Genomic DNA, 27,551 nt, shown 5'->3' on the forward strand with positions numbered 1-27,551 from the left:
TGGATTTAGCTCGATGCAAACCCTAAAACCTCCAGCTGGCACAGCCGCATCCTTTTGCTTGATCTCCCCCACGCTGTGGCACTCAGGTCAAGAGGAAATAGATCAGGTGCCTCACCTGATGAGATATGGTGGAGGTGCAGTTTAGGTGCTTGCTGAAGGGATTTCGTGAATTAACTGTAATTCATTCCAGCAAAGTCGTCCAAGAGGAAATGATCCTTAACTGACCCCTTGTAAATAATATACAGTACAGTGATGCGTTACTTTATTATTCCTGTGCAGAGCAGACATGAGACACAGTCCTTTGTAGGTGTAACACAACACTTAAATACACCGTGCAGACTGGATGTGTAATGTGTGGATCAATGATCACTTACAAGTACTGTTCTGCTGCAGTGCACTAATACAATAGACTTTAGAAAGTTATGTTTACCTAATATAGGAATGGTGTTTCACAGAAATACATAGTTAACCATTTATTTGTCTGTTTGATTGGTTTGAAAGTTATTAACTGATTGTTAATAAGTAATAATAATAAGATAATAATCAGAAAAATGACAATGTGGGTACTTCTATTAAACCTTTCACGTTGTTTTTCACAGTGTGATGACCTTAGAACTTTGGAAAAACTGAAATAATTTCCCTCCAGTGTCCATTTCATCATATCATCATCATCATATGAACTTCATTAGCAGAGGCTGTTTGCACAGTTGACAGATTGTTTTTTTGTATTGTATTTTTGGGGCTTTTTAGGCTGTTAATGGATAGGATAGTAGACAGGAAATGGGGAGACAGAGAGAGGGGGAATGACATGCAGCAAAGGGCTGCCAGTGGAATCGAACTGGGGCCGCTGCGGCGACGTCGATAGCCTCTGCATATGGAGTGTCTTGCTCTACCCACTGAGCTATATTGGCTGAGCTGAATTTTAGGTTTAAAATTTTTAATTCCTCTGTGTTATATTTCTTAATGTGACCATCAAATCTTTATTAGATCTCAGAGATATTTTAACATTTTATTTGTGAATGCTGCAGAATCAGAATAAAAGTATCTGTGACCTGCAGTAACAGTTAGGAGGCAGGGATTGATGCCAGTCACAGATTTATCCATGTATCCAGGCATCAACTGCTGACGTGGATTTGTCCCTCGTCAATGACCTTCAGAGAAACATGAATTCTAGTGGACCTGTTATATATCCAAGTTATCCAACACTGATTTAAAGAAGTGTTTCCCACAACATTGGAGTAATTGTGACACATGAGGCCATCATTTATCTGTTTGACTCACTTTCACTCACACTTTTGGCATTTTGCTTCACATTTTTCTTGAACATACCTAGTGAGACTGAAACAATGACCCCTGCCATACTGTACTGTAAATCACCTCAAAGAGCTTTAATCCTGATTCATACTGTATGATTTATGGGCAGCTAAAGTTTACAGTGCAGTAGTTCAGCCTGAGGTTAGTTTCTTTCCATTAGGCTGATTAGACACTGATACACATATCCGATCACATGTTTCCAGGCCAAATTCAAGTACCTCAATCTAATTACTTTGCTGTGTGGCAACGTTCCACCTCAGTCCACCAAGGCTTTCTACTGAAGTAAGATTACACAGCTGAGTTTGGTTTAGAGGTATGTTGTGTTATTCACAGTTGAGCTGAAGTCCAAATGCACATCCGTAAACACGGACGAATCAGATGTTAAAAGATGGTATTCATAGTATTAATCTAAACCACGTATACAGTATATATATACATTTATATTACAGTACATGTTAGTTAAGGGCCATTGTTTACAATGTTTGTCAATGGACAGACAAAGTGAAGACATTTGTGTTTTTGATGAAATTTTGGTAACAATTTTAAAATGACAAATGAATACTTTTCAGTATTTGGCTCATGTACAATACATTAATGTCTTTGAGTAAGAACCCAGTGTACGTCAATACCAGATCTGTACCTGGCTAATTAATCTTTGACAGCTCTTCATCCTTATTGACTTTGAAGTGAACATAAACAAACCATTTACCAGGATGTAAACATAGTTTCAGGTCAATAGCCCCCCCCCTCCATGCGGTACATGTCCGGCGTCGCGGTGTGAACGCTTTTCCAGTTTGTTTAGCCCTGGCAGCCTTTCCTATTGTGCTATATCGGTACACAGGTGAAGGAGGTCTTTACTGGTGTCTTATCTGGGCTAAAAAGGATCAAGCTAAGAGGATCAGTATCTGGCTGACCACATAGAGATGTTGTGGTGTGTTGCTCTTGAGACTTGAAGGAGAAGCAGCACGCTCTGCTCGAGACACTCATTCATACAAACAGCCCCCGCAGAGGTTTCAGCCTGGTGGTATTGTTGGCCTTGTTACAGGTTGATATGAAATTATAGTTATGTGACAAGGGCATGTTAAAAGGCTTAGAGTTAAGGTCAACCTCTGTTTGTACATTTGTTTACATGATTATGAAATCTATAAATATTAATCCTGTTTTAAATATTTATAATCCATAATCCATTTTCATCAGAGAGCACATCCAGAAATGCAACAAAAAACCCAAAAGCTTTAACAAGAAAATCAAAGGGAAAAAGATTTAACAGCAGTGGATAAGTGATTTAATCAGCAAGTTTATTTTTGAAAGTACTGCTCAAAATCAGCAATATCAGCTAACTCAATGAAATATAAGTGGATATTAACATGAAACTCAGTTTTCTCTCTTTTGATAGTGAAAACAGAGATCTTTCAGTCATTTAATTTTCTAGCAGAGCTTTTTTCTTTGCGGCTGGATGAAAAACAGAAACAGAGTAAGAAATCAGTCAAAGTCAGTAACACTTCCCCACTGGCTATTTATTATTGCTCATGACAACCAGTTGGCAGGGCTGTGTTGTTGTTCTCTGTACCATCTGCAGTTCTGTCTCTTCCTCCATTCATTAAACCCCTCTCTCTCTCTCTCCCTCCTCCCTCAGTGCTGTGCTCAGACAGAGTGGGCCAGGTCACCAAGACGTATCATGACATCAAGGCAGTCACCCACCTGCTGGAGGAGGTAAGAGAGAGACACACTCAGCAGATGAACAGGATTAAAGGGGATTAAATGTATTTGCCTCACTGACCATCACTGTTTGTTTTCTATTGGTCTGATCAGATTTGGTCAAAAGCGTCGCTCCATCTGTTATCCCCCTCTTACCGTGGAAAAAAAGTGCATCACTGATGTTGTGAACAGTAGAATAAATGCAGGATTTTGTATGACTTTGCAGAAAGAGCGGGATCTGGAGTTAGCGGCGCGGATCGGTCAGTCCCTCCTGAAGCAAAACCAAGAGATAACAGCACGCAATGAAATGCTGGATGAACAGCTTGAAATTGCAAAAGAGGAGGTAGAAATAAACAAATGATATACTCACTCTGTACTATAAGATTTGTGCTATATTACAAACACATGCTAAAGTGGACTCATTTTCTAGATCGCCCAACTTCGTCACGAGCTCTCGATGCGAGATGACCTCCTTCAGTTCTATGCGAGCACCGAAGAGATTGAAAACGCTGAGGCACTCTCACCGTGAGTACAACGTGCACATTCATGTACAAAGAGGTAGAAGAGTGACCACCAGGATTATTAGGCTTCATGAAAACAACCGTGTGTAGCTTTGTTTAGGTGCATGTAGCATAGACTAAATCACAAACACAAAGCAGGTTAGATATTATGCAGTACATATCAATGAAATAAAAGAGAACCCTAAATGTCTTGAAAGCATCTGCTCAGTACACAGTCTGTGTGTGTAAGTAAACATATGTCAGAACATCTGCACTGATCCTCTCTAAAAGTTGCTGGCAAAGCTTTCTACTAAACTCCCTCCCATCAGCACTTAATCATTACCTCTGTCCTCTTCATTTCTCTTCATTACAGCCTTTTATGTCCATTAATTACTATTCAGTTTAGCTTCCAATAGTTGTTTTAAGTTGTATTTGTCCGTCTGTTCTGATTAAATGCTCAAGATGTGAAACAATGCACAAATATGTGGCTTGATGTACAAAATGGTGTGAAATCATTTGTATTTTTAGTAATTATTGGAGAAAATATTTGTCCTTATATACAGTGCAGGGATATGCATGTTTATTTTAAACATCACTTTTCTACTAGAGAAGAGAGATGAATTGTCTAATGCAAATAAACCTTTCCTTGTTGCAGGATAAAAAGGAATGAATCATGCAGTTCTCTCAGCAACTTTGTCCACTATGACTTCCTGCAGCAGAAACTGAAGGGTTTAGAAGATGAAAACCGCAAACTCAGATTAGAGGTATGCAATGTTACAAAGATCTCACACAGAATAAAATGAAAAAGAAGTTGCTTGTACATCCAAGATAAAACAAGACACTTTATCAAATGACCTCAATTATTTTAGCAAATTTCTTTTGAAAAAAATGTCACATTTAATAATACAAACAAGAACACGTCTAAATACAAAGACGTCATTCATGTGATGCTAAAGGAAAGGTTTTGTAAATATTTGGGAGCAACTTCTTCATTATCACATTTTAGGAGTGAATCAAATATGCCGCTGAAGTAAATTTGACCAAACCATAAATTAGATGCAATGCTTTGAAAAATATTGTGAAATGTATTGAATTCACTAATTCATTAATTTTGATATTACTTTTTGATATTTGCAGGCTAATGAGCTCACCACAGAGACGACCAACTACGAGGAGCAAGAACAGGAGCTGATGATGGTGTGCGTGGAAGAGCTCTGTAAGTGTTACAGTCTTGATTCAATAACTGAAAATCACGTGACCGTAGCGCTCCGGCACAGGTGCATTTATACGACGTCTGTGTTTCAGCATCTGTCAACAAGCAAGTGGTCGACCTGTCGGAGGAGCTCGCACGCAAAGTAGAGGACTCCGTCCGACAGCAAGAGGAGATCAGCTCGCTGCTCGCTCAGATTGTGGACCTGCAGGCCCGCTGCATAGGGGTGAGTGACACGCACACAACATCTGTAACTGATGTCACTGAAGACGTGCCATTGCTCTCAAATGACATCCACATTCTTTACGTATCAACTAAATTTGCATCCATCTTTATTCTCTCTGTTGTTTTAGATCACCCATGAAAATGAAGAGCTGAACCAACACCTGAGTGCCTCACGTGAGAGCCAGATGAAACTTCAATCAGAGGCAAGATATTTACTCTGAAATACTCTCAGAGTGGCTGAATGTCAAGTGTTGAACATAGACGGCTGTTAAGCCAATCTGCAGAACTTTGTAGAACTGTACAAGTGTGTGTCCGCTGCTGTGAGAGCCACCATATGGTTTCCCTTAAAACCCATCTGTGCATCCAGACATCTCTGGGGGTACATTTGTGTCTTTGTTTTTCAATCCTAAAAACATTGACTTCAACCAAAAAAGATATTCTCAATCAAAACAAACTTAACTTCAATCAAAAAAAGAAACATTTCAATCAAAAAAAAGGGTTTGAATGCAAAAAAATATTTGAGACCCAAAAAACTGCATTCAAGTTTTTTTCTTTGATCTAAAAAAATATATTTTCAATCAAATAATAACTCATTCAATCAAAGTCATCTTTTTTGTATTTGGGCCATATTATGGGTAGGATATTTGTGTCTTTATAATTCAATAAAAAAAAGGTTGATTTAAACAAAAATATATTTTCAATCAAACAGTAACTCACTTTTTTCCAATCAAAGACAAAAAGGGTTCAAATGCAATTTTTGGGGTCTCAAATAGGCTATCATACTGTTACTTTTTTATTGAAAAGGTTTTTTTTTTGATTGAAGTTCAAGGTACAAGGTTCAAGGTTTCTTTATTAATACCACATGGTAAATTTGTTGTGCAGAATTTTGAAGTGAAGTTTATTTTGATTGAAAATATATTTTTTGTTTAAATCAACTTTTTATTTTGGATTGGATAATAAAGACACAAATGTATCTCCATAGACACCTAGAAGAAGCAGGCCTCAGTCAATTCCCTCTCTGTACATTTTGAGCGGCACAATCCCTTCCAGTCTGTCTAATTTGTCTCCCCCTGTCTGCAGCTCAAGGACCTGCAGGACAAGTACTCCGAGTGTGAGGACATGCTGTCTGAGGCCCGAGAAGACATCAAAAACCTGCGGAACAAGAGCCTGCCCAACAGTACGGTGCAGCGGTACACTGCACTGGCCTCTGTCCTCCCCATGGACTCGCTGGCAGCAGAGATAGAAGGCACCTTTCGCAAAGGCCTGGACACACCGGCTCCCTCAGAATACAAGTGAGTCTTTTGTTTTTGTGCGTTCACATGGAGAAGGTTGTGAACAGCCCACGGCTACAGTACATAGAGTTGAGGAATGACATCCGTGTACAAATTGCAACAAGCTCAGCATCAAAACATTTTTTCCTTTGTGCGAGACATCTAGAATTTGATGCTTCAATTGCCAGGTAGCTCTGTGAAACATGCAGAAATGCATTTCACATGGCAGAGCTGTCATGCAGGAAGAAACAAAAGTAACTTGTAATTGTGTGGAAAGTGTGGGTTGGTGTCACACTGAGCCTATCGATGGATGGCAGGAAGTGGATTATGTTGCAGGACTTGTCTGATAAGTTTCTGTGAGTGATTTGATTGTAAGTGATCCAGAGCCACACGGACTACAGCTGCTGGTTAATGAAGAACACAGTGTTTGATTTGAACTGAGTTGTTTCAGACCAATTTACTTTGAGATTATGACAAAGAAAGATGGGATTTAATCTAAATGAGAGGAAATACCTATCATCACTCTGAAATCATGGTGTTTTCACAGATTAATACCAACATATGATCAATTATTAAGGCCATAAATAAGTAGTTTCAACACATCACGCAGGGAATATCAAGAACATGATGCCTCATTGTGAAATAAGAAATTACAACTGTATAACTGAATGCATAGTGTTACAACCCGGCTCAAAGATTGCAATAAAGGACAGGGAGGGACACGAACGCAAACGCTATAATGATCATCAAAATGCTTAAAGTAAACAGTTTTTAACATGTGGGATGTGGAAGTCAGTAGTATCAGTGAACAAAAGAACAAAAAGGAAAGAGCTGGCTGGGTGAGTGTCCCGGGTCAATGCAGAGAGACAGAGATCACACCCACCATACATCCCAGTCCCATCGGTAACAGACATGCTCACCGCAGTGGCCGTCACATAGGTTTGTGTGGTAGAAGGCTATATTTAGTATCTCTACTGAACATCAATACAATACACTGAGCAAGATTACCATTAGTTAACTAAATCTACTTTTGTACTCTGTAGGTCCATATTGTATTCATTATGCTTAGAAATATTATATACATACTTCCACTCCATTACACTCACTAAAACCAATAGTTACTTTAAAATTTAAAGCAGAAGTAAGCGGAATATTTGTGTTAATATAAGTCTTAAATAGTTATATCTTCCGACGGCAATCACTTATATAGAGTGTTTGGTCCGAAACACGGGTCTGTCAGTCACTCTGCTCTGCTGTAAGCCGAGGAGAAAACTTCTTGTATACTTTCTTGTATCCTACAAGCTTTATCCAATGAGGGGAGAGAACAGCATGAAGGGCTGTGTGTGCAGCCAAGGGATGCACGTGAATGTGGTGACGTAGGGACGAGGACCAATAGATCCATGACGAGGGTGGGGGCTGCTAACTAATGAAGTTAGCCAAAACGACCGGATCGCTTACTTCTGCTTTAAGTCAAAAATCATGCTCATAAAATGTTTATTTTTGTGTAATATTTTATGAGTTACAGGAGGCATCACTGAGCTTCTCTAGTGTAGTGTAGTAGTAAGTTTACTCTGGCTTTTACACTAAATTGCTCCTCTTACCCAGGAAACAGTGGAATTCTTTCTTTTTTTTTTTGTGGCAGGCTGCTGGAAAAATCTGGATGTGTTTGAATCTGACTCTCAAAAGATATTTGTTGTAGTTGTCGTGGTTTAATGAGCCTTTTCTCCAGAGCAAAATGACCACTGTAAATGAAAATTACACAACATACCTTTTTCACAGCTGTTCACTCTTGTACCTGGTGATTCACTTTGACTTTTTCTTTATTACTTCTCCTTGCCCTTGGCACTTCTTCTGCATTTTCTTTGTGCTCTGTGGTTATTATTTGCTCTTAAAGGTATCCAGCTCCAACAGTTCTCTGAAAGTTAGAGCATTTTTTAAAAAGATTTTACGTGTCAGTATGCACTTTTTGAAATGATGTTTTTGTCTCTGCTCTGTTTGAGGATGAACTGATTCTATTTTCCTAGGGTCAAGGTCAAAGCTGGAGTTCAGTGTGACCTGACAAAACATATTTCTGGCTGTGATGCAAGATTTCATACAGTCATTATGACACAATTGAGCACAAAGGTTCAACAGGATGGATAATGAAGTGAAGCATACATCCACGAGGCAGTCATTCTAGTTAGTTTCTATTATGAGCTGTTTTTTGATTATTGTCTAATAAATTTCTCACAGTACATCCACTAAAATAGAACACACACTGACTAGATACTAAACAAAGGTGAACAATTTTCTCCTGTAGTGCGATCATTAAAAAAAAAAAAACATTTATGAAAGACTGTTCTTCCTTTATTAGGTTTTTAGATGCAGCTGTTTTTTTCTAGGGATACTGATGGTCTGTGGCCAAGATAAAAGCTACAAAGTGATCTAACATCTCCACTTTTTTCTCCCGGCAGGAACCACCCGTGGCGTGTGTTTGAAACGGTGAAGGTGGTGAACAAGGTTGGAAAGCTGCGGTCTCGTTGCCCCTCCCCGTGGCTCCCGGGCTCCAGCCCTGTGTCCGCTCGCTCCAGTTGTACCAGCACCCCCAGAACCAGCTACTACGGCTCTGACAATGCCAGCCTTACCCTGGAGGACAAGCCCAGCCCCAACCATGCTCAGAGAGAAGATAACAGGTGTGTTAGAGTGTGTGTGTGAACGTACCTTTACCATTATATTAGCTGGAAAATTCCACATTTTATATACATTTCTCTAAGTTTATGTTTATTGAGATCCCCATTAGCATCTGCATAGCATCCGCTATTCTTCCTGGGGTCCAAAACATATATACATGCAGACAATAAAAGAATACACATATACACATTCACACTAAACAATATAGACATAGACATAAAACAACACAAACAATAAATACAAACAATATAGACCACATAGACAAATACAAAACAATATGCAGTATACCTTAACAACATGACATACATTCGCTACATGACCAACACAACAACAAAATAACAAGACAAGGCAATCAGGTTTCCATAATAATACCCCTCCACAAATAATTGATTGACTCTAATTGACTATAATAATAATATATAATACACTAACCCATATATTTATAATACCCATATGTTTATATCAAGTACCTAGTCACGATTAATGGAAGTTCATTTTTAAAATAATATGCTTTTAGAGCTTTTTTGAAAGCATAAATACTATTTACTTGTTTAATATAACTTGGTAGTGAGTTCCATTCTTTCATTGCTCTGTTTTTCTAGTTTTATGTTTGGGAAAAAAAAAAAAACCTTCAGCTGCGTGTCTCGTTAAATAATTGTGTGTATTGTGACTAAAAGAAAGTTTTTCAAGTTTTTCAAGTTTATAACAATTAACCCACAAGAGGAAAACGATCAGCAGAGATGAAGCAGGTAAAACATTGTTATGTCCTCTCCCTGTAGTGTGAGTGGGCCAAAGCGTCTGGGTCAGCCAGGCACCCCGGGGGGCCAGGACCTGGAAGCTGCTTTGCAGAACCTGTCCGCCCGCCAACAGAACCACTCCTCTGAGCGGCCTTTCTTCGACGTGGAGCGTGAGCGTAAACTCCGTGCCTTGGCAGCAAAGTGCGAGGAGGGCGACGGCTCCAGCGGCTTCCTGACACCAAACGACAGCCTGGCCTCCAGTCCGGCAGCGTCCACAGGCACCAACTACTCCAACGGCAGCTCCCGCCAGTCGTGTGGCTCCTCCGGGAGTTCCAGGTCCTACCTGCCAGACCGCCTGCAGATCGTCAAACCACTGGAAGGTAAAGAGCTGGAACCTATTTGAGCTTCCATAGGGTCACAATGGCGTATGACGAAGACGAGCGTAGATGGCACATTATTGTTGACATTAGTCAGTGATACTAAAAGGTGAAATTGGGAAGTGAAAGTTTAATTACTTAATTACAGATGTGCTAGCTTGTGAATATGCTACTACATTTGCAGCAACTGATGCTTAACTTGGAGAATCAAATTTACTATGATACATATTTAAATAGAAATATAGAAAATATAGAAATTGCCTTTGCAGCCGTTTTATAAATAACAATATACATTCTGTAGCTTTTATGAACCATCTAGGACCTACACAGTGAGTTAAGTGGGAAACAATAATGTAAATATTTTATTCTTTCCAAAAAACCCTGAGAAACCTGTAACCATATTATATATTATAATATACTATATATTTGTGTGTGTGCGTGTGTGTATACACATACATAAACTGTATGAAAATAAGAGTACATTTTCACATGCCCAACAGCAACCATCGTTGTTTTTGGATTTTGTTCTTCCTCCACTCCTCTGGGATAATTAATTCAATAACTGTTTTGATCATGCAAAACTAAACAATTATTTTGTGCCAGCCATGCCAACCGTCTTTTGGGAAAACTGGTTTTTATGCAGTTGTTATGGGTAGTTTGTCATGTTCTTCTACACTAATTGAGGTAGAAAATTACAGACATTACCGTCTTTTGTCATCCACCTCTTTTCTTTCTGGATATTCTTGCCCAGCAAGATCCACATGTGAAGCTTGGTACAGCCAACAACAACCAGATGAAAGAAATAAAAACATTAAAAAACAAAAATGCAAAAGTACATCACAGTTCTTTCTGATGTGACATCCTCGTATTACAATAATAAACAACACTCTACAACATTCTTAAACTACTCGTCAGGCTCGGTGACTCTGCACCAGTGGCAGCAGTTGGCCAAACCAAACCTGGGAGGAATTCTGCATCCACGCCCAGGCGTCCTGACTAAAGACTTCAGGGAGCTGGAGGTGGACATACAGCATGTCTACAGCCTCAACGACCTGGAGGAGGACGATCCGGACCTATCTCAGCTCTCTGAACTGCATGGCATGGGTAGGCCACTTGTAATACAAACTGTATACATATTACATTCAGAAAGCTCCACTACTTGAGTCATTCCTATTCACTTCATGAAATTCCCTCTAAAAGCCATGTGCTCTGCTTATAATAGCTCCTCATTATTCAAGACTGCATTAGTAGTAGTGTCCAGCCTTATTTGCCTCCATAGAGCCTCATTCCCTGTGTTCGTGGTCTTTCATACATGGCTTAACCTGCCTCTCTCCCTCCATGACCTCCCAGTCTCTCCATATGGTCCCAACCTCCCTCATACCTCTCCCACTCAAACCATTACCACCCGCCAAGCCCAACAACCCTCCCTCCTCATCCCCTCCGTCTATACAAGGTAAGAACATACCGTGCCTTCTTCCTTTTGAGCATGTTGTCATTGTGTATTTTTCACAGCCCTGAGCAGGTGAATTTCCACTGTGGATAAGTGAAGTGAAATCTGTGCCTGGACTTGATTTAGTGTTGACGTGATGAGCCTGAGTTACTCCAAACAAAAGAATCTGTGTATAAACTGCTTGTTAATCCACACCTACTTTTTTTTTTTTTTTTTTTTTACAATGCCACTGTCATGAAGCAAGGTTATTCCAGGTTGCCTCTCTTCCATCCTGTTTTACTCATCACTCTACCAACTTGTGCTCTTTACCTGCACAGTGGCAGAAAACGTCTGTCGAGGCTCTTTCCCCAGCTCTAGAAGGAGCCCTCAGGGCAAAGTAAGAGCTGTGGGTTTTACAGATGCACAACGAATGCTTTCTGACCCTCATGAATACTAATGATGGAGGCACTGTACCACGTTTATTTACATCAGGGGTTCTCAACTAGTCTCACTCTGGGACCCACATTTTCCCATGGTCATTAAGTCGCGACCCACTTTTATAGAATTCAAACCAAGATAAAAAAAAAAAAGGCTTTAAAAACTACTTTTGCTCTTTATTGAGCAAAGTGCATTTCAGAGCACATGAATGAAACTGAGGAGGACCATGACAACTGCATGTAAGTGAATAAAAAAATATCAAACAGCACAATATGGAGACCAACAAAATGATATATTTGACTTCTAATGCATCTCTGCATTCAGAGCATGTTCACAAAAGTGAATAAATAACAAATTGCACAAAATAAAGACCCACAAAACAAAACAAGGTATTTTCACTGCATTCAGGCCACATTAATAAGAAACTGATATCTTTGAATTCAGAGCAAATAATAAGAAACTGAGGAGGACCATTACAACTGCATGTGTGCAAGTGTTGTGTGCCTTTCAAAATAAGTTATATTTCAAAGTAAAAGACATATCCAACATCACATGCGCATTAAATATTTACTTTTTTTGCCCAGCTGTCCGCGACCCATCCAGAACAGGTCCGCGACCCACTTTTGGGTCCCGACCCACCAGTTGAGAACCACTGATTTACATAACACATTAGTTAACAAATGACTGCTCTTCCTTTTCTCAAAGAAAGTCTTTGTAAAACATCTGAGAGACAAATTATTACTATTTATTTTGAACATTTCCTCATGGGAAAATCCCGTACTGTGCCTCTGAATGCAAACTGACTTCCTACTAACCCATCCCTTATTAATGGTTTAGAGCTGTCTGTCTCATTTGCTCTAACTTGTTTGTACTGAACCATACTTGTTAGACAACATGTTTAAATGTCTTTTCACCTTTCCAGGTTTGCATCTTGACACCCTGCCACACTAATGATTATGTTATTCATCTTACAGCAGCTGAACACTAACAACCACCTCTGAAAACCCTGTCTTGTGTATGAACTGCATGTTTGTGTAGAAATGAACAGTTCAGTGTAGTCTTGTTTTTATCTTTTATTTTAATGATTATTTTTTTCTGTTGGCAGCCTTCACTCTTTCGGCCTGCCAGCTTGTCGGAACTGTGAGCACGTGAGCGCTTCGTCTCCACCCCACCAGCAGCACTTTGACCTGGGAGGGTGGACCACCAGTACCACCGTCACCCCCACCCCCACCACCACCGCTGCCACAACAAACATGACAGTGTCATCGCTGGGACTGCTGCAGCTGCTGCAAGAGCGCGGTATCTCCGCCTCCCCTTATCCCCACCACAGCCTGCACCACAGCCATAATACTAAACCCTCAGTCTCCACGGCAAAAGACAAAGGCGGGGGCTCGGCATCAAAGGAGGAAGGAAGGAGGAACATTTTCAGCATGAACTTGGTGGGGAAGCTTCACAGTCTGGGGCTGCACAGAGTGGCAGCCTGGGGAATGGCAGCAGGCAGCGGCAAGGACAGAGACGCAGCGAGGCATCCCCCCAAAGTCTGACCACAGCTGATCCACCACATCCTCCTCTCTCATTCACCATAGTGACTTTGCATCAAGCCATGTGATTCCCTCTGTGCAGTTCAGGGTCCATAGCACTGGTGACTTGAAAACAGAAGCCACAGAGTGCACAGGAGCCATACTTTGAATTGTCTGTAGTGTATAGAAACTGTTCTTTTCTATGAACTCATGTACAGTAGATTAACTGTTGTGCGTGTGTTTGTGTGTGTTAATGTGTGTGTGCGTGAGTGAGTGAGTGAGTGCGCGGGCGTGTGTGTAACATCTTCATCTCAGGACAATCACCTGTCTGTTATGCTTTTTACACAAAAAAGAAAGACAATGAAGAAAAAAAAGTTTTTATACTGTTTTGTGACTATCATTTTACAGTTTTCCCTACCACTCATTTAAAAAAAAAAAAAATCCCGACACACAGCACCTGTTGTTTGTTTAGTTCCCAAAGTGAAAAGTGAAGTGTAAAAATAACAACATTGTCATTTGGGAGAATTAAAAAAACACCATGTGCTGTAAATGAATATTGCTTAAATCCACAAACCGAGACATTGCTGTCACACTGAAGGTAGTTGAAATGCACTAAAAGCTCTGGTGTTCCTGCTTGGTAGCTGCTACATTAAGAAAAGCATGTTCTATCTGAGATGAGATTGTCAAATATACTGGAAGTAAATATTGATCAGAATCACTGCGATGACATGTGCCCCACACTGGCACAGATTATACACTGACTAAACTAAATACTGTTGACATGAGTCTTTAACTGTCTGCCCTACCCTTCATCACCTGCTTTCACACGTTGCTCTGGCTGCGTGCAGTGCAGTGCAGTTGAAATGCCTGACGCTGTGGACTTGTTATTGTCACCCTGAGCCAAACCTCACCAAAAACACAATGAAACAAATCAGGTTTGTCATGCTGCATCAAAGACGATGAATGGGATTCTTAGAAGCAATATGTATTTACTGTTCACGCTGACTGAAGCTCTTGCTTGTACTGCTGTATCTGCTGTATTTCATATCATCAGGAATTTTTAAACTGCTGGGATATAAGTGAAATCAAAATCGTGTGGATTCCCCATTGTGTTAAGGGGGAATATCCATAGTTAAAGAAATACAAGTAGAAGAGAGGTTATAATTATTTAAAACAGCATGTTTCTTCAATCACCTGTAGCATAAAGGCATAGGATACCATGTGTTAAAAAGGGAAGAAATCATAAACACAGGTTGCAATAATAATTTGTGTTTTGACTGTAATCAACCAAACCACTGTTTCTCTGCACTACTGTTTGCCATAGTGTCTGTTAGCATCACAGTTGTACTATGTGTATGTGTATAAATTGTACCACCTGTGAATAAAACTTTGCATTTTCATCCAGCACAGCTCTGAACGTCTCTGTATTGACACCAACACAACTGTAATAATTCTGCCACATAGTTTTATTTACGACGTTGCAAGGACAGTAAAACATTTCCTGAATATAAAACATGGATGAAAAGCAGCTTGAGCTCCTGTCTCGCCGTTGTTGTGTCTCAGTCTGCGTCCCGGCGTCCGAAGTCCACCCAGCCCTGGTAGTCCCGATCTGACATGCACTCAGAGTTCATCGCCTCTGTGAACAAACCAGTCCTACGTGAACCACACACAAGACTTCAGAACAGAAGTGTGATCTCTGCTCACTCAGTTGTCTGACTGACAGCAGTGAAGCAGAACAAGTAATGAGAAAATAACTTTCACACCCCGGCCCACAGCATACCTGAAATTGCTTGCATTATTTGCTTGGTCATAATCTCTCGCTCGTCTTCAGACAGGTGTGCCCGTCTCTCCATCCGTGCAGAGTGAGACTGAGGAGCCGTCTCCTGTCTGCGAGCCGAGTCCCTCGCTGCCTGCCTCTTGGCCAGCAGCTTCTGTAGCCTGTTGGTCTCTTTAGCAGCTCCAGCAGCAGAGGACTCAGGTGAAGAGGCTGCAGCAGATAGGACTAGCGCAACCAGCAGCGCAAACACCACAAGAACTTTCCCTGACATGTCTGTGTATGAAGAGAAAGAGATTTTTATCACACTTTCTACATCATGATAACAGCTGCAAATGACACAAACTTACTTTACCTGCGAGGATGAGATATGTTGTTCACAACAGAGTTGAAGAGCAGTGGCAGTGAAGCTTCTGGTGCAGATGTGTTGGTTTCTGAGCAGACCAACCCCCTTTTATACCAAAAGTTTGGAGCTTGAGTGATGTGGCCCTGAAATCAAAGACTGATAACAGTGTTCACTGATTGACTGGGAGGCGGATGCACCAGGAGGATGTGCGTACAGGAAACGATGGACCACTACATCCAAGAACCCATTATTATGCTTTTCACTCACCTGGAAAGGCCTGTTTTGCCCTGCAATAACAATAAAACAAGTCAATGTATTTACACTGGAAATCCAATACACCTTTAGAGGCCTTTTCAACCAATACAAAGACTCTGATGTAACTATGCAGCCACTGAGTTGTTCTTCACTTGTAGGCAGGGGCGTTTCTAGACACTCTGGAGGCCCCAGGCAAGAGGTAACTTGGAGGGCCCCCAGCCCCAACCGGGACCACAAACATTTACTGTTAATGAATCCAAAAATCCCAAACTATTGATGATTCAATTCTGCATACTATGTAAACCCACTCTCATATAAAACGTACCTTGGCTACGTTGGTCCAAAGTGCAAAAACATAGAGGGTTTACAATAATGGCTCTTAAATTGTATGACTGTTACATTTTTTCTGACTATTTTTGTTTTGCATCCAAGTCACGTGACTCTCAAGTTTCCGGCCGTGAGAACAAAAAACATAGCAAATATTTCTATCATTTTTAGTAGAAAAATCTATATTTTGAGGAAGTTTCTGCATAAAAATGCCTTTTGATTACATTTCTAGCAAGAAATATATATTTTATTTTCATAATATTCACTCAGTGAATGTACATACTGTAATCATTCGCTTGCTTGTTGTTTTTTCAGATCTAGCCAGGATAGTTCAAAACGGCAATGTTTTCTGGTTACATTTTTATATTGTTGCAACGCCTCTGCTTGTGGGTGTGTGAGGCAGTGGGCTGAAAAAAGTTACCAGTGGAGTTTGTGTAATTAGCATTAGCGGCTGCTATAACAGCACACTAATACCATTACCTCCGAGTATAACTGTTATTTTCACTGTTGAAATTAACAATATCAGCAATCAGCAATATACAGGCTTCTGCTATCCATGGTCTCCCCTCCTCTCCCCCACCCTGAGCGCGATACTGTTTGAGGTTGTCTCCCACCTTTCAATGACTGCTTTCTCTCTGTGAGATCTGCTGTGTTTCCCTCTGTCACAAAGTAAGGTCGCGACCTCTCTCTCTAACTCCCTGGATTTTCCAGGTGACGTTCACGCCATCCTTTTAGTCAAACTACGACAGAGCGCGGCTGACATTAAAGCTGTTTATAGATTTTTCTGTGTAGATTTTCTGAAGTGGTCCAGTGCCTCCTGTTTCCCCTGACCATCTGGGATGTGTGACCTCTACGCAGCAGAGCCAACATCAAACGCAGCCCTCAGTTCCTCCCTATACCAGTCAGTGAAAGCATCACCTGTTCCCTGGAGCAATATGTAATTGATTTAATCTATACACAAAGCAGGAGTGGTAGCAGCACAATGTACCTAAGGATTTTCTTCATAAGAAAGTCTGAGCCACGCCACGGGACACTTCACTTGCAGTGATGCGATCCTGCAGGGTATTAGTGTCACATGTCAACTATGAGCAGCCTTAGTCATTAGGTAATAATTATCCTGTGTTGGAAAAACAATTACAGATGGTGAGATTTGACATTTGTGCTCCCAACAGACAGATGCGACACACCCGTCAGTGGCATCTGATTTATGCCTATGATAAATGTCCCAGACAACGCAAACTATAGACAGGTCTGATTTATGCACTGTACATAACACCTACCCAGACACCCACATCCTCTCAGCTATGTGATAGACTAATTCACTACAAGAATTGAATGGATAAAGCTTATCAGTTCCGTTTTACTCTTACAATGAATAAATTGCTGGTACAACCGCAGTTTCCTGAACAACAGTGTATCTTTCTGTCTTTTATTTTTATTGGTTCAGTTCAGAAAAGCAGCAACATGAATATAAAATAACTTTTTAAAACTGAATTTTCAGTGACATTAAACTCAAATGCCTGGAAAACCCACATTAAAGTTCTGTCAACCACTTAAAACCCACTGACTCGCCAGCAGGCAGCCCATGCATTAGACACAATGGGACCCACACGCTAATGAGTTTTAAGGGGGTTTACTAGACTTTTACAGAGAATAAACATTCTAGTTTACTACAGCAAGCATGGCTGAGATTGTGATATAAACGTTCCTGCTCATATCAAATCTCATATCGTATCTTAATCAACTCTTGACATGTCCCTCAGCTCAGTGATCTTTTGGGCAGATTATTCAGTCACAATGGGTTTTCTTTTTCTCCGTTCGCACCTCTGTTTTGATTAACAGGTAAAACATGTTTCCACCACATCTAGATCATCTCTAAAATAAATTGGTTCTTATCAACTGAGGGTGTTTTAATCTCTTTTTGGTTTGACTAGACCATAAAGCACCGTCTGTAGTTGATTCAAAATGCTGCTGCCAGGTTCATTACTGGGACATGAGACTTAGGTTTAGAAATGGTTTAAAAAATGTCACTGCTCACCTTTGAGACATTCATTGGCCTTGGTAAATACCTTTCTGATGGTTTGACCCTGTATACTGATGGAGACATGCGGTTACTAACAGGTGACATCTAATGACAAAGGGTGACTGAGCTTTTGGCATCAGAGCCCCCACCCTACAGGACTACTCACCTTTCTTTTCTCCTTATTGAAGCACGTGGAAATGTTTGACATACTGCATGTCATTATTTATACTGTTTATTTAGTTCCTATCAAAGTAATAAAAAGTCATCCACAGTTTAGGCCATGTAATCTGCTGTTGTGCTCAGTGTGTGAGAAGTTTGAAAAAGGGACTCGCGATGAGAAATGTGCTTGCGATTGTAAAGGAAATAATAATAATGATGATAATAAATAACTGTAAAACAAAAATAACAAACCAGCAGCTATTTGCTGTACTGTTTTAGTGAAAGTCTTAAATGTGGACGCGGGTCATCAGTTCAGCTTCTCTGATGGGTGTGTTCCTCTTTGCTTCACAATTATTTCCCTAATGGTTTGTTATGTCAGTGACAGTTTCATTCTTGGCATCAATGGAAAGAACAGATATATTTTCAGATTAAGGAGAACCAGTTCAGTTAAACACACAACTATAGTTTGTCAGTCAATCATTTTAGGTGTGTCTTTCCCACTTTTTCAACCAAGGAAACATATTTCTCTGCAGACTACTGATTGAAGTGCATGCTGCATCAAGCAATTTAAATGGGAGGAATTCAGTGTAAATACAATAACAATATGATGGTAGTAGGGAGACACATCAACCTTACAGCCATCTCCGGTCTCCCTACTACCATCATCCAGGATCGGTTGGACCAGGTCTATATTTTGATTAATACTGATACCAATGAAGTTTGAATTAGATGAAAGAGCAGGTTCTTAGGTAAAATGTAAGTCATTCAATTGATGTTTATTTCAAACCACCATGCTGGTTGGCTACAAACAAATTATAATCAAACAGGGTGGGGATGGTTGTACAACGTTTCATCTTTGTTGTTTTATTACCTGTCATGAAGTGTCAAGCGTCTTTCCTGGAATTTTACATGAGCGGCTTCTGACTTGCATCTGAAAGTTTCCATTCATGCGTGAATAATATGTTCTTTAAGACAGCTCTGCTAATGTTAGGAGACACACCACCGTCAGTGATGACTTCTTTTTGTTCATACTGGATCATAGGAAGATGCTTTAGTGTTGGAACATGCACAGTAAACTGACATTAGATGCCTATTTTGTGCTGTGGTCTCAGTTTTTGGTTTTCAATCTCACTGTTACTGTAATTTACCCAAGGTTATTACAACCTACTTTACTCTGGTAGTGGGGTAGGTTGTAACAGTGGCACAACAAATAGTGAATTCTGTGATATACTTTGAGAAGTTTAAGGCATTGCTATTTGTAGTGGGCAAACGAGGGGACTTTGTGTCAATATCTGAGAGCCCTACCATGAACACTCTGCAAGTTATAGGAGCTGAGACGGAGGGAGTGTCTGTTTTCCACCTGTGCACTCTGTGACTCTCTTCAATTCAGCTTTTCAGTTGTCAGGGTAAGATTTTGAGGATTGATATTTCTTTTGTCAAATGTGAAATAGCTTTGCTTTTAAGCATACTAGGGGTTCTACAGAATGCCTTTGTACTTTGCTAATTTGCACAAATCCACTAAGTACAACTGACACTGAAGAAGAAGAAAACCCCGTCAATTATTTTCATTCCTAGCTGGAACTTGCCAGCCATCATGCTGCCCAACTAGATATTCAACCTGTTCCCCATAGAGCATCTCCGTGCTTCTGTACACACCTTAGACTGTTGAAAAACTATTATCTGCATACCAAACATTGTTGTGGCATGGGACCCGACGCCCTCAGAGTCCTATAAAAAGATCCAGCTCTTGGAGCAGAGTCACTCCTCGTACACTCTCCAGCTCTGCACGCCACCTGTGGGTCTCCTTCCATTAGACGTCCATCCATCATCTCGCTCTCATCATGTCGGTCATCCAGAGCCGCCAGAGCAGGACCTACGCCTTCAGCAGCGCCAGCTCCGGCGGCTTCAGCCTGAGCGGAGGGAGACAGGTCGCCGGGGCCGGGGGCGGCGTGACCCGCATCTCCACCGCCGGCAGCTTCCGCGGCCTCGCGCCCAGCGTGTATGGAGGCGCGGGGGGTCTCGGGACCCGCATCTCCCAGTCCACCTTCTCCTCCTCCTCCGGCTTCGGCTTCGGCTCCTTCGAGGATTCCTCAGTGATCAACAACGAGAAGGGGACCATGCAGAACCTCAACGACCGCCTGGCCTCCTACCTGGAGAAGGTAAGATGATGATGATGATGATGATGATGATGATTGCTCTTGTAGGCCACTTTGCACCCAGAGGAAACATCATCCATACTGTACCACAGCTTCACCCTCGGATGATCCTTCAGTTGGTACCACTTCCATGACCCCTGGACAAAATTTAAATATCAGTTACTCCCCAAATATTTGTGATAGGCTACATATAGGGCTGGGTCTTGACTAAACATGAAAATCACTTTTGACATGGGTTGCAAAAATTTTTCCTGGCCAGTTGTTTTTGCTGCAAAAACACACAATTTCTATGGGGCTCTATGGGGTTTATGGCTGGTGAGTGACAGTATTTTAGTGATAAAAAGAGATATCCAAAATCCCCTCGGTGAAAACTTCTGACTATAATATGTCAACAAAATGAAACAAGAATTTTTAAAGGGACTTTATCCATTGTTCAGATATCAGTTCTGGAAATTAGCGCATATTTCATTAGATATTGCCTCATTTACATATTTAAACATAAAATTTGATAAAACTTGTAATACAAAAAATATTTGTCTTAATGTGAGTAATAAATCTGGTGATATATGTTAGTTAACATTTTTACTTTATGTTTACATTTAAAAAACCCATTGGACATTTTTGTCCAACAAAGGGTCATGGTGTGGTTACATTCATTATGGGTCCAAAAATTGGACTTTCATTCTGAAATTGGGGACATCCAGAGTTTACCCAAAAATACACCTCCTTGCCAGAAATCAGGCCCCAGTGACCTTTCATTTGACCATGGGGAGTTGGGAAAGTGTGAGAGGTGGTAAAAGGAGGGGTAACCCTTACCCTGCATATCAATGGTGTAGTCTAATTTGTTGTAATGGGTATACTGAAATCTTAATGCTTTTTAAGTTGGTACAATGTTCATACCTGTAGCCTATCACAGGTAGTTTTGTTGTAGTGGGTATAGTGAAATATTAATGCATTTTAAGTGGGTATACAGTATACCTGCATATCACATAGGCTACACCACTGCTGCATATGATATTTTTGTTTGGGTGCAGATGAATAAGGTCTGTGCAATATCATCTTGAGTCAATGAATGAGATTAATTTGTCACGCTGGATTTATGAGCCACACCTGAAGAGTGTTGTGTGTGCAGGTGCGCTCCCTGGAGGCAGCCAACAAGAAGCTGGAGATGCAGATCAGAGAGTTTTATGAAAAGAAAGCTCCATCTGTCTCCAGAGATTACAGCGCCTTCTTCGCCACCATCAACGACCTCCGTGCTAAGGTATGTAGCCTACTGCTCATATGTTACACACCGTGACACCTAAACATGACGAAAAGAGACACGACTCATGTCTAGAGATGTATTTCCTTATGTCAGCTGCTGCAGCTCACCTTTCTGCTTACTAGGAAAAATAAAGGGGCAATGGTTCAAAACTCATGGCACAAATGTATATTGTTATGTAGCCTATCTATGTATGTAAATGTCTTTATTCTTGAGCGACACTAGTACAATAATAGAGATTGGGGGTTATTTCAGTAAGAAATACACAACATCCCAAGAAAGTTGATCAGCTGCAACTTTTTTGAAATAAGAATGATGAATACAAATTTGAACTCAATAAAAAGATGACAGAGTAAATTGTCATACAGTTTCATTTTCCCTTCCCTTTAGATTGCCAAGAGACACTCAGAGAACCACAGTGTCATGCTGCAGATCGACAACGCTCAACTGGCGGCTGATGACTTTAAAATGAAGTAGGTTGTCATTCCTCTGCTATAGCTCATGCTGAAACAGATTTACACCTTACCTGAATGCACAGAGAGTCAACCAAAATTTCAGTTTTATAATTTCATAAAAGAGTTCAGTAGTAAGTTCAGTTCAGTGTGTATCTTTGGAAAGATGTGGCAGGCACTGATGAGGATGTGCAGTTTCCATTTTTTTTCTCTCACTGTTTTACTGTTTTGCTTTAAATGTGCTATATAAATAAAGTTGACATTGACACTGACATTGACAATCGATCAACAATACTCCACCTGACATCTGTCTGTAGGTATGAGGCAGAAGCAACCATGCGCTCAACATTAGAGGGTGATGTGTTTCGTCTAAGAGGAGTCAGGGACAACCTGACTCTGACCATCAGTGACCTGCAGGCGCAGGCAGAGGGTCTGAAAGAGGAGCTGGTCTACATGAAGAGCAACCACGAGGAGGTGAGAACCACTCAGCTGCAGAGGGATTTACTAGTTGCACTTACGGCATGAATTTAGTGCAATGGCGCCATCTTTTGGTGATTGCAGCCATGACTCCCACACTTCTTTAAAAAAGTGTCCCTTCCCTACTTTGCAGGAGATGCGTCAGATGAGGGTCCAGCAGACTGGTGCTGTGAATGTGGATGTGGACAGTGCAGAGTCTGTAGATCTGACCAAGGTTCTGCAGGAAGTGAGGGAGCAGTATGAAGGGGTGGTTGCAAAGAACAAGCAGGAGCTCGACAAATGGTTCCAAGCTAAGGTGAGTTGGGAGAAGCTGAACATTTCTAAAATAAGAATCAAAAGGGAAAATATGATTCAAGGTTCAAGGTGTCTTTATTATCCCCAATGGGGCAATTTGTTGTGTAGCCAGCAGAGAGAAAAAGAAGAACCACATCATACATACATCAAAACACATGAAAAACTCAGTGGACATAATAATACAGCATGAGAGTGTGATACAAAATACAGCATACACCTGATACAATAAAATAAAATGGTAACACTTTACTTGAATAGGTATTCATAAGATTGACATAACACTGTCATAACCATGACATAACAGCTGTCATAAACATCAATGAATGCTTATAACAGCTGTCGTTAAGTGTCATTCGGTAAGTTATGTCACTTTTGATGCAAAGTTGACATTGTTTGAGATGTTTTTATTCTGACAACTTGACATAAAGACAATTTAAACTGTCATAGCAGACCTAATTGCCAAACTTTGAAAAATTATGTCAAGTTCTCATAACAAGGACATCTCAAATTATGTCAACTTTGCATCAAAAGTGACATAACTTACCGAATGACACTTAACGACAGCTGTCATAAGTATTCATTGATGTTTATGACAGCTGTTATGTCATGGTTATGACAGTTTTATGTCAATCTTATGAATACCTATTCAAGTAAAGTGTTACCAATAAAATAAAATAAAATAAAATAAAATAAAAGGCAGCCCAAGGATAAAAAGAGGAGCTAGTTAGAAGACTCACATGGTAGTGTTTAAAAGACTAGTAACAGTGGGAATAAAGGAGTTCTTGTATCTGTTGGTCTTACATCTCTTGGACACAAATCTACAGCCAGATGGAAGCAGCGTGAATTCTGGGTACAGGGGGTGACTGGGGTCTTCCAGAATCGACCGGGCTTTCTTAATGGCTCTGTGTTTATGTAAGGATGGCAAGTTATTTAAGGTAGCCCCAGCAATCTTGCTACACTCTTTTACAATGATGTGCAGACGGTTTTAGTGTTTTAAAGTTAAAAACCCATACCAGCAGATAAAAGAAAAGGTAAGAACAGATTCAATAAAACAACAGTAAAACATCTTCATATGTGTTTTAAAAAAAACACTTTACAGATGGCATGTCAACAGATTTAATGTATACTGTATGTATTTGTGTGTGTAAATAGGTGAGCGTTCTCCAGACGGACATCTCCACTCAGGTACTGGAGGTGAAGACATCGAGCTCAGAGCTGTCAGAGCTGAAGAGGACCTTACAGAGTTTGGAGATCAGCCGGCAAAGCGCCCACGCAGAGGTAGACCTCAGATGAAATGACACTTAAGTTGTGTTGAGTTACTGGTCACGCTCACAGCTTGCTATCGTTTATTTCCAACTGCCCCGCAGATTCAGTTCCTGCAGCAGAATCTTGAAGATGTGAAGAGTCGCTACAGCATTCAGATCAGCCAGCTGCAGATGACCATTAACATGCTGGAGGCAGAGCTGCAGCAGCTGAGAACCTCCATCGAGCATCAGCAAGCCGAGTACAAGTGTCTGCTGGACATCAAGATGAGGCTGGAGCTGGAGATCGCAGAGTACAGGAGGCTGCTGGAGGGAGAGTACATTGAGAAAAAGTGAGAGATCAAGAGTTTGATTAAGAAGTCGTTGGCCTGCAGCTCCATCACTTCAGTATGTTTTAAATAATGTTCTTCCTCTTCGTAGGGCCATCATCGTCAGCAAGGTGGTGGAGAAGGTGGAGGGTAAGAAACTTCAATCACTTCTACCATTCAGTTCTCTACAGCAGTGCTGCCCTACAAAGGCAAAGGGCAGTATCTGCATTTTTTCAATTTTTTTTTTGACTTTTCCACCATTATTATGGTGGAAAAAAATCGAATTATATAAAAAAAACAAGAACATAAATAATGAAAATTAAAATTTAGCAACAGGAAGTACCAAAAACATAGCTTAGTAATTGTCTGATTGCTCTAAGTTAGCGCTATTGGCCTCCATGCTGCTGTCAGGTCGGGTGTGGACCGCCAACATTTCAGAGATTTTTAAGTGAAGCCGGAGTTGAGGAGGGAATCACATCATCTTTGTGATTATGTTGTCACTATGGTTTTCACACGGTGATGAATTCTGTTTGTCCTCCACCTCTGCAGAGCATAAACCTCACATCGAGAGGAGAGTGAAGACCATCGTGGAGGAGATCATCGATGGAAAGGTGGTGTCCTCTGTTGTTGACACCCAAGTGGAGGACATTCAGTAACACCACTCATCACCTCTGCTGCAACTTCACTTTATGATTTTATAATGATTTGGCCCATAGATGAATAATTAAGTCAGTATGCACTTTCTACGTACTTACTGAAATCTACATGATATTATTAAAAAAACAAACACTTTTGTGTCTTAAGGGGGATTATCTTTGCCTTCTCTTTTATTTCTTTTGATTGCATCATATAGCAAAGGTCACAGCAAAGTGTCCTTGGCAGCTGTTCTCTCCACTAAGCGTGATCAACCATGATTAAAAGCAAGAAAACAAATATGGAGTTGTGTATTCTTAATCTACAAAGATGAATAATGGCTTAATTTTTGTAATGCAATCATAGAAAACCTTCGTTGCTAAAACCCATCACAATTGGGATGGCCCGTTTTTTATTACAATGCTGAAAAAAATTTCTGCATGAGCACAAGATTGGTGGGTTTGTTTTTATCCTGTGCAGATACTCTGGTGAAAGCACATTATGTATTTTGGTATAGTGTTTCACGTATGACCACCAGGTGTCACCAGGTGTCTTTGTCTTTCTCTCTGAAGGTGCTGATGGTCCCAGCACAACTTGGTTGGATTAAATGACTTTAAGGAAGCAGGAGCGCACTGTTGCTGCACAAGAGACATTCAATGTAGAATCACAATTGTTTGTCACAGACACAGTAGAATAAACACTGATGTGTACACATACAGTATATAGATACAGTTTATAAACACATTCAGAGGACAGTCCCTTGACTGAGAGTTCTGCAGGTCAAATATTCTCAAATACAACTGATAGTTAGTTTTACCAATGTTTACCTGACTAAGAGTTATGGAGTATTTGTTTTAAAATACATTTAAATGTGCATTATTTATGTCAACTAGTATTGTTTCACAGTGTATTTACAGAACCTGGCAACTGCAACATCTTACTTTTCTTTCTTTCTCTTTTTTTAACTACTGTAAACGTTTATTTTATTACCAAATGTGTCAAACATTATTATTATTATTATTATTATAACCTTTATTTAACCAGGTTTGTCCCATTGAGATCCAAGATCTCTTTTGCAAGAGAGACCTGGCCAAGAATGACATGGATTTAAGGTGAGGCCGTTGGTGATCTGATGAAGAATCCTCTGCCTCTGCCAATCCCAGATGACACAAGACAAGTCACCTGTCTATCACAGGGCGGACAAACAACCAAACAAGTTTTTGGTTGTTTTTTTGGTTGTTTGTCTCTAAGCCAAAGACATGTTGATAGTATCAACATGTCTTTGGACTGTGAGAGGAAGCCAGAGAACCTGCAGAGAACCCACACACGCACAGGGAGAAAATGCAAAAAAACCACACAGGAAGGCTCAACGCCTGGGAATGGAGCCCAGAGCCTTCTAGCTGAAGGGTGACAGTGCTAACCACGGCACTACTGAACCGCCCTCTAACTATGTGCATCAAAGATATTTGAGAAATAAGAGCTGCTTCCGTGGGGTTAGGCTTAGACTCACCAAAGGCTGCCTCATTAGGTGGAGCTGAATCAAGTGGAGACTTGAGCCCCTCTGATGTCTGGACATATCTGGACCTGCTACTGTATGATGAGTCAACGTGTTTGTCAAGATGACTGAATTTTTGAGACTTTCCCTCTTTCACTGCTTCTGTGTGAACACACGATTAAGTGATAGATCAGCGCTATTAAGGGGAATTAGCGCTTATGCATCTTCCGCAGCTTATAAGGAGTAATATCAAGTTTGGGCAAAGAAGACAGGATTCACTCCTCTCTCTGTGCAACCTTTGAGATGTATAATTATACTGCATGAGCAAAGAAGACAAAAAACAAACAAAAAAAACAGCACACCAGCAGTTCATGCTTAATATTTATAAAGACAGTCCAGCTTCCTCTGTCAGATTTGCTCACCTTGTGTCAAAGTTCATGCTTAATCGTAAAAGTAAAACGCAGCGTGGGCAAATTTCCTGCACATGTGCTTTATGCCCTTCTCTCTCTTTAGCTATTTGATTCACAAAAACAGAAAATTACATGAGGCAATGTCACAATGCTGTAATTATGTCTACAGTATTATTACCAAACCACAAGCACTTAAGAGCTTAATTCTGTGGCCATGGGCATTTCATTAAGGTCACTGCAATAGCGTTGCGGTCTCAAACAGACCTTGAAGCCACCAATATGAATACACTGGTTTCATAGGGCAGAAAAACACAAACTCTGCTCAGTACTGAGTTCAGAATTCTGTCAGAGCATCTGGACATTGTACAGTAGGTGTTTCATGAAATATTCCTTGCAGTAGAGGGTGTGTCAGTAGGACCTATGCTGTAGACACAGCAGAAACCAGTTTGGACCTGAAAGAGAATACAAAAAAAACAAAGACAGAGGAGCTTTGTGGAAAAAAAAAAATACAAAAAAAAAAAAGCCATGTA

At 40.6% G+C, this 27,551-nt stretch overlaps 3 protein-coding genes across 7 annotated transcripts in view; 2 read left to right on the forward strand and 1 right to left on the reverse strand.

Annotated features, from left to right (window-relative positions):
• The window catches only part of hap1 (huntingtin associated protein 1), a 32,989-nt gene extending 18,195 nt beyond the window's left edge, over nt 1-14,794 (forward strand). For 3 of the 5 annotated variants that reach the window (XM_085787353.1, XM_085787273.1, XM_085787183.1), the window contains 13 exons: nt 2,951-3,027; nt 3,239-3,355; nt 3,443-3,537; nt 4,168-4,276; nt 4,650-4,728; nt 4,818-4,948; nt 5,076-5,150; nt 6,028-6,239; nt 8,672-8,890; nt 9,668-10,005; nt 10,918-11,106; nt 11,353-11,455; nt 12,975-14,794. In XM_085787353.1, coding sequence (XP_085643479.1) covers nt 3,320-3,355; nt 3,443-3,537; nt 4,168-4,276; nt 4,650-4,728; nt 4,818-4,948; nt 5,076-5,150; nt 6,028-6,239; nt 8,672-8,890; nt 9,668-10,005; nt 10,918-11,106; nt 11,353-11,455; nt 12,975-13,413 — 2,025 coding nt within the window. In that variant the 5' untranslated portion in view covers nt 2,951-3,027; nt 3,239-3,319 and the 3' untranslated portion in view covers nt 13,414-14,794. Of the gene's footprint in view, nt 1-2,950; nt 3,028-3,238; nt 3,356-3,442; nt 3,538-4,167; nt 4,277-4,649; nt 4,729-4,817; nt 4,949-5,075; nt 5,151-6,027; nt 6,240-8,671; nt 8,891-9,667; nt 10,006-10,917; nt 11,107-11,352; nt 11,456-11,769; nt 11,829-12,974 lie in introns of all 5 variants that reach the window. The other 2 variants (XM_085787436.1, XM_085787530.1) reach the window with 2 other exon arrangements.
• A 50-nt stretch (nt 14,795-14,844) lies between these two features.
• On the reverse strand, nt 14,845-15,613 carry LOC146991188 (uncharacterized). The gene is made up of 3 exons (XM_085787663.1): nt 15,519-15,613; nt 15,170-15,439; nt 14,845-15,025 (listed from the first exon to the last, which is right to left on the reverse strand). The coding sequence occupies exons 2-3, from the start codon at nt 15,435-15,437 to the stop codon at nt 14,949-14,951; spliced, it is 345 nt and encodes a 114-aa protein (XP_085643789.1). The 5' UTR covers nt 15,438-15,439; nt 15,519-15,613; the 3' UTR covers nt 14,845-14,948.
• Nucleotides 15,614-20,030: 4,417 nt separating this feature from the next.
• Nucleotides 20,031-25,825, forward strand: LOC146991189 (keratin, type I cytoskeletal 19-like). Its single transcript, XM_085788332.1, has 9 exons — nt 20,031-20,432; nt 21,562-21,690; nt 22,081-22,163; nt 22,460-22,616; nt 22,753-22,914; nt 24,066-24,191; nt 24,281-24,507; nt 24,596-24,633; nt 25,033-25,825. The coding sequence occupies exons 1-9, from the start codon at nt 20,115-20,117 to the stop codon at nt 25,137-25,139; spliced, it is 1,347 nt and encodes a 448-aa protein (XP_085644458.1). The 5' UTR covers nt 20,031-20,114; the 3' UTR covers nt 25,140-25,825.
• Nucleotides 25,826-27,551: the final 1,726 nt, after the last annotated feature.

The sequence above is a fragment of the Trachurus japonicus genome, chromosome 1 (genome assembly GCF_045865225.1).
Source record: "Trachurus japonicus isolate A0001 chromosome 1, Traja_1.0".
NCBI classification, from domain to species: domain Eukaryota; kingdom Metazoa; phylum Chordata; class Actinopteri; order Carangiformes; family Carangidae; genus Trachurus; species Trachurus japonicus.

Bases quoted from the DNA above. Each gene is read 5' to 3' on its own strand.
- LOC146991189 (XM_085788332.1), top strand. From the start codon at position 20,115: ATGTCGGTCATCCAGAGCCGCCAGAGCAGGACCTACGCCTTCAGCAGC. The intron at 22,915-24,065 runs GTGAGTTGGGAG...GTGTGTAAATAG, and splicing joins ACAAATGGTTCCAAGCTAAG to GTGAGCGTTCTCCAGACGGA. The intron at 24,192-24,280 runs GTAGACCTCAGA...ACTGCCCCGCAG, and splicing joins GGCAAAGCGCCCACGCAGAG to ATTCAGTTCCTGCAGCAGAA.
- LOC146991188 (XM_085787663.1), bottom strand. From the start codon at position 15,437: ATGTCAGGGAAAGTTCTTGTGGTGTTTGCGCTGCTGGTTGCGCTAGTC. The intron at 15,026-15,169 runs GTATGCTGTGGG...GTTTGTTCACAG, and splicing joins AATAATGCAAGCAATTTCAG to AGGCGATGAACTCTGAGTGC.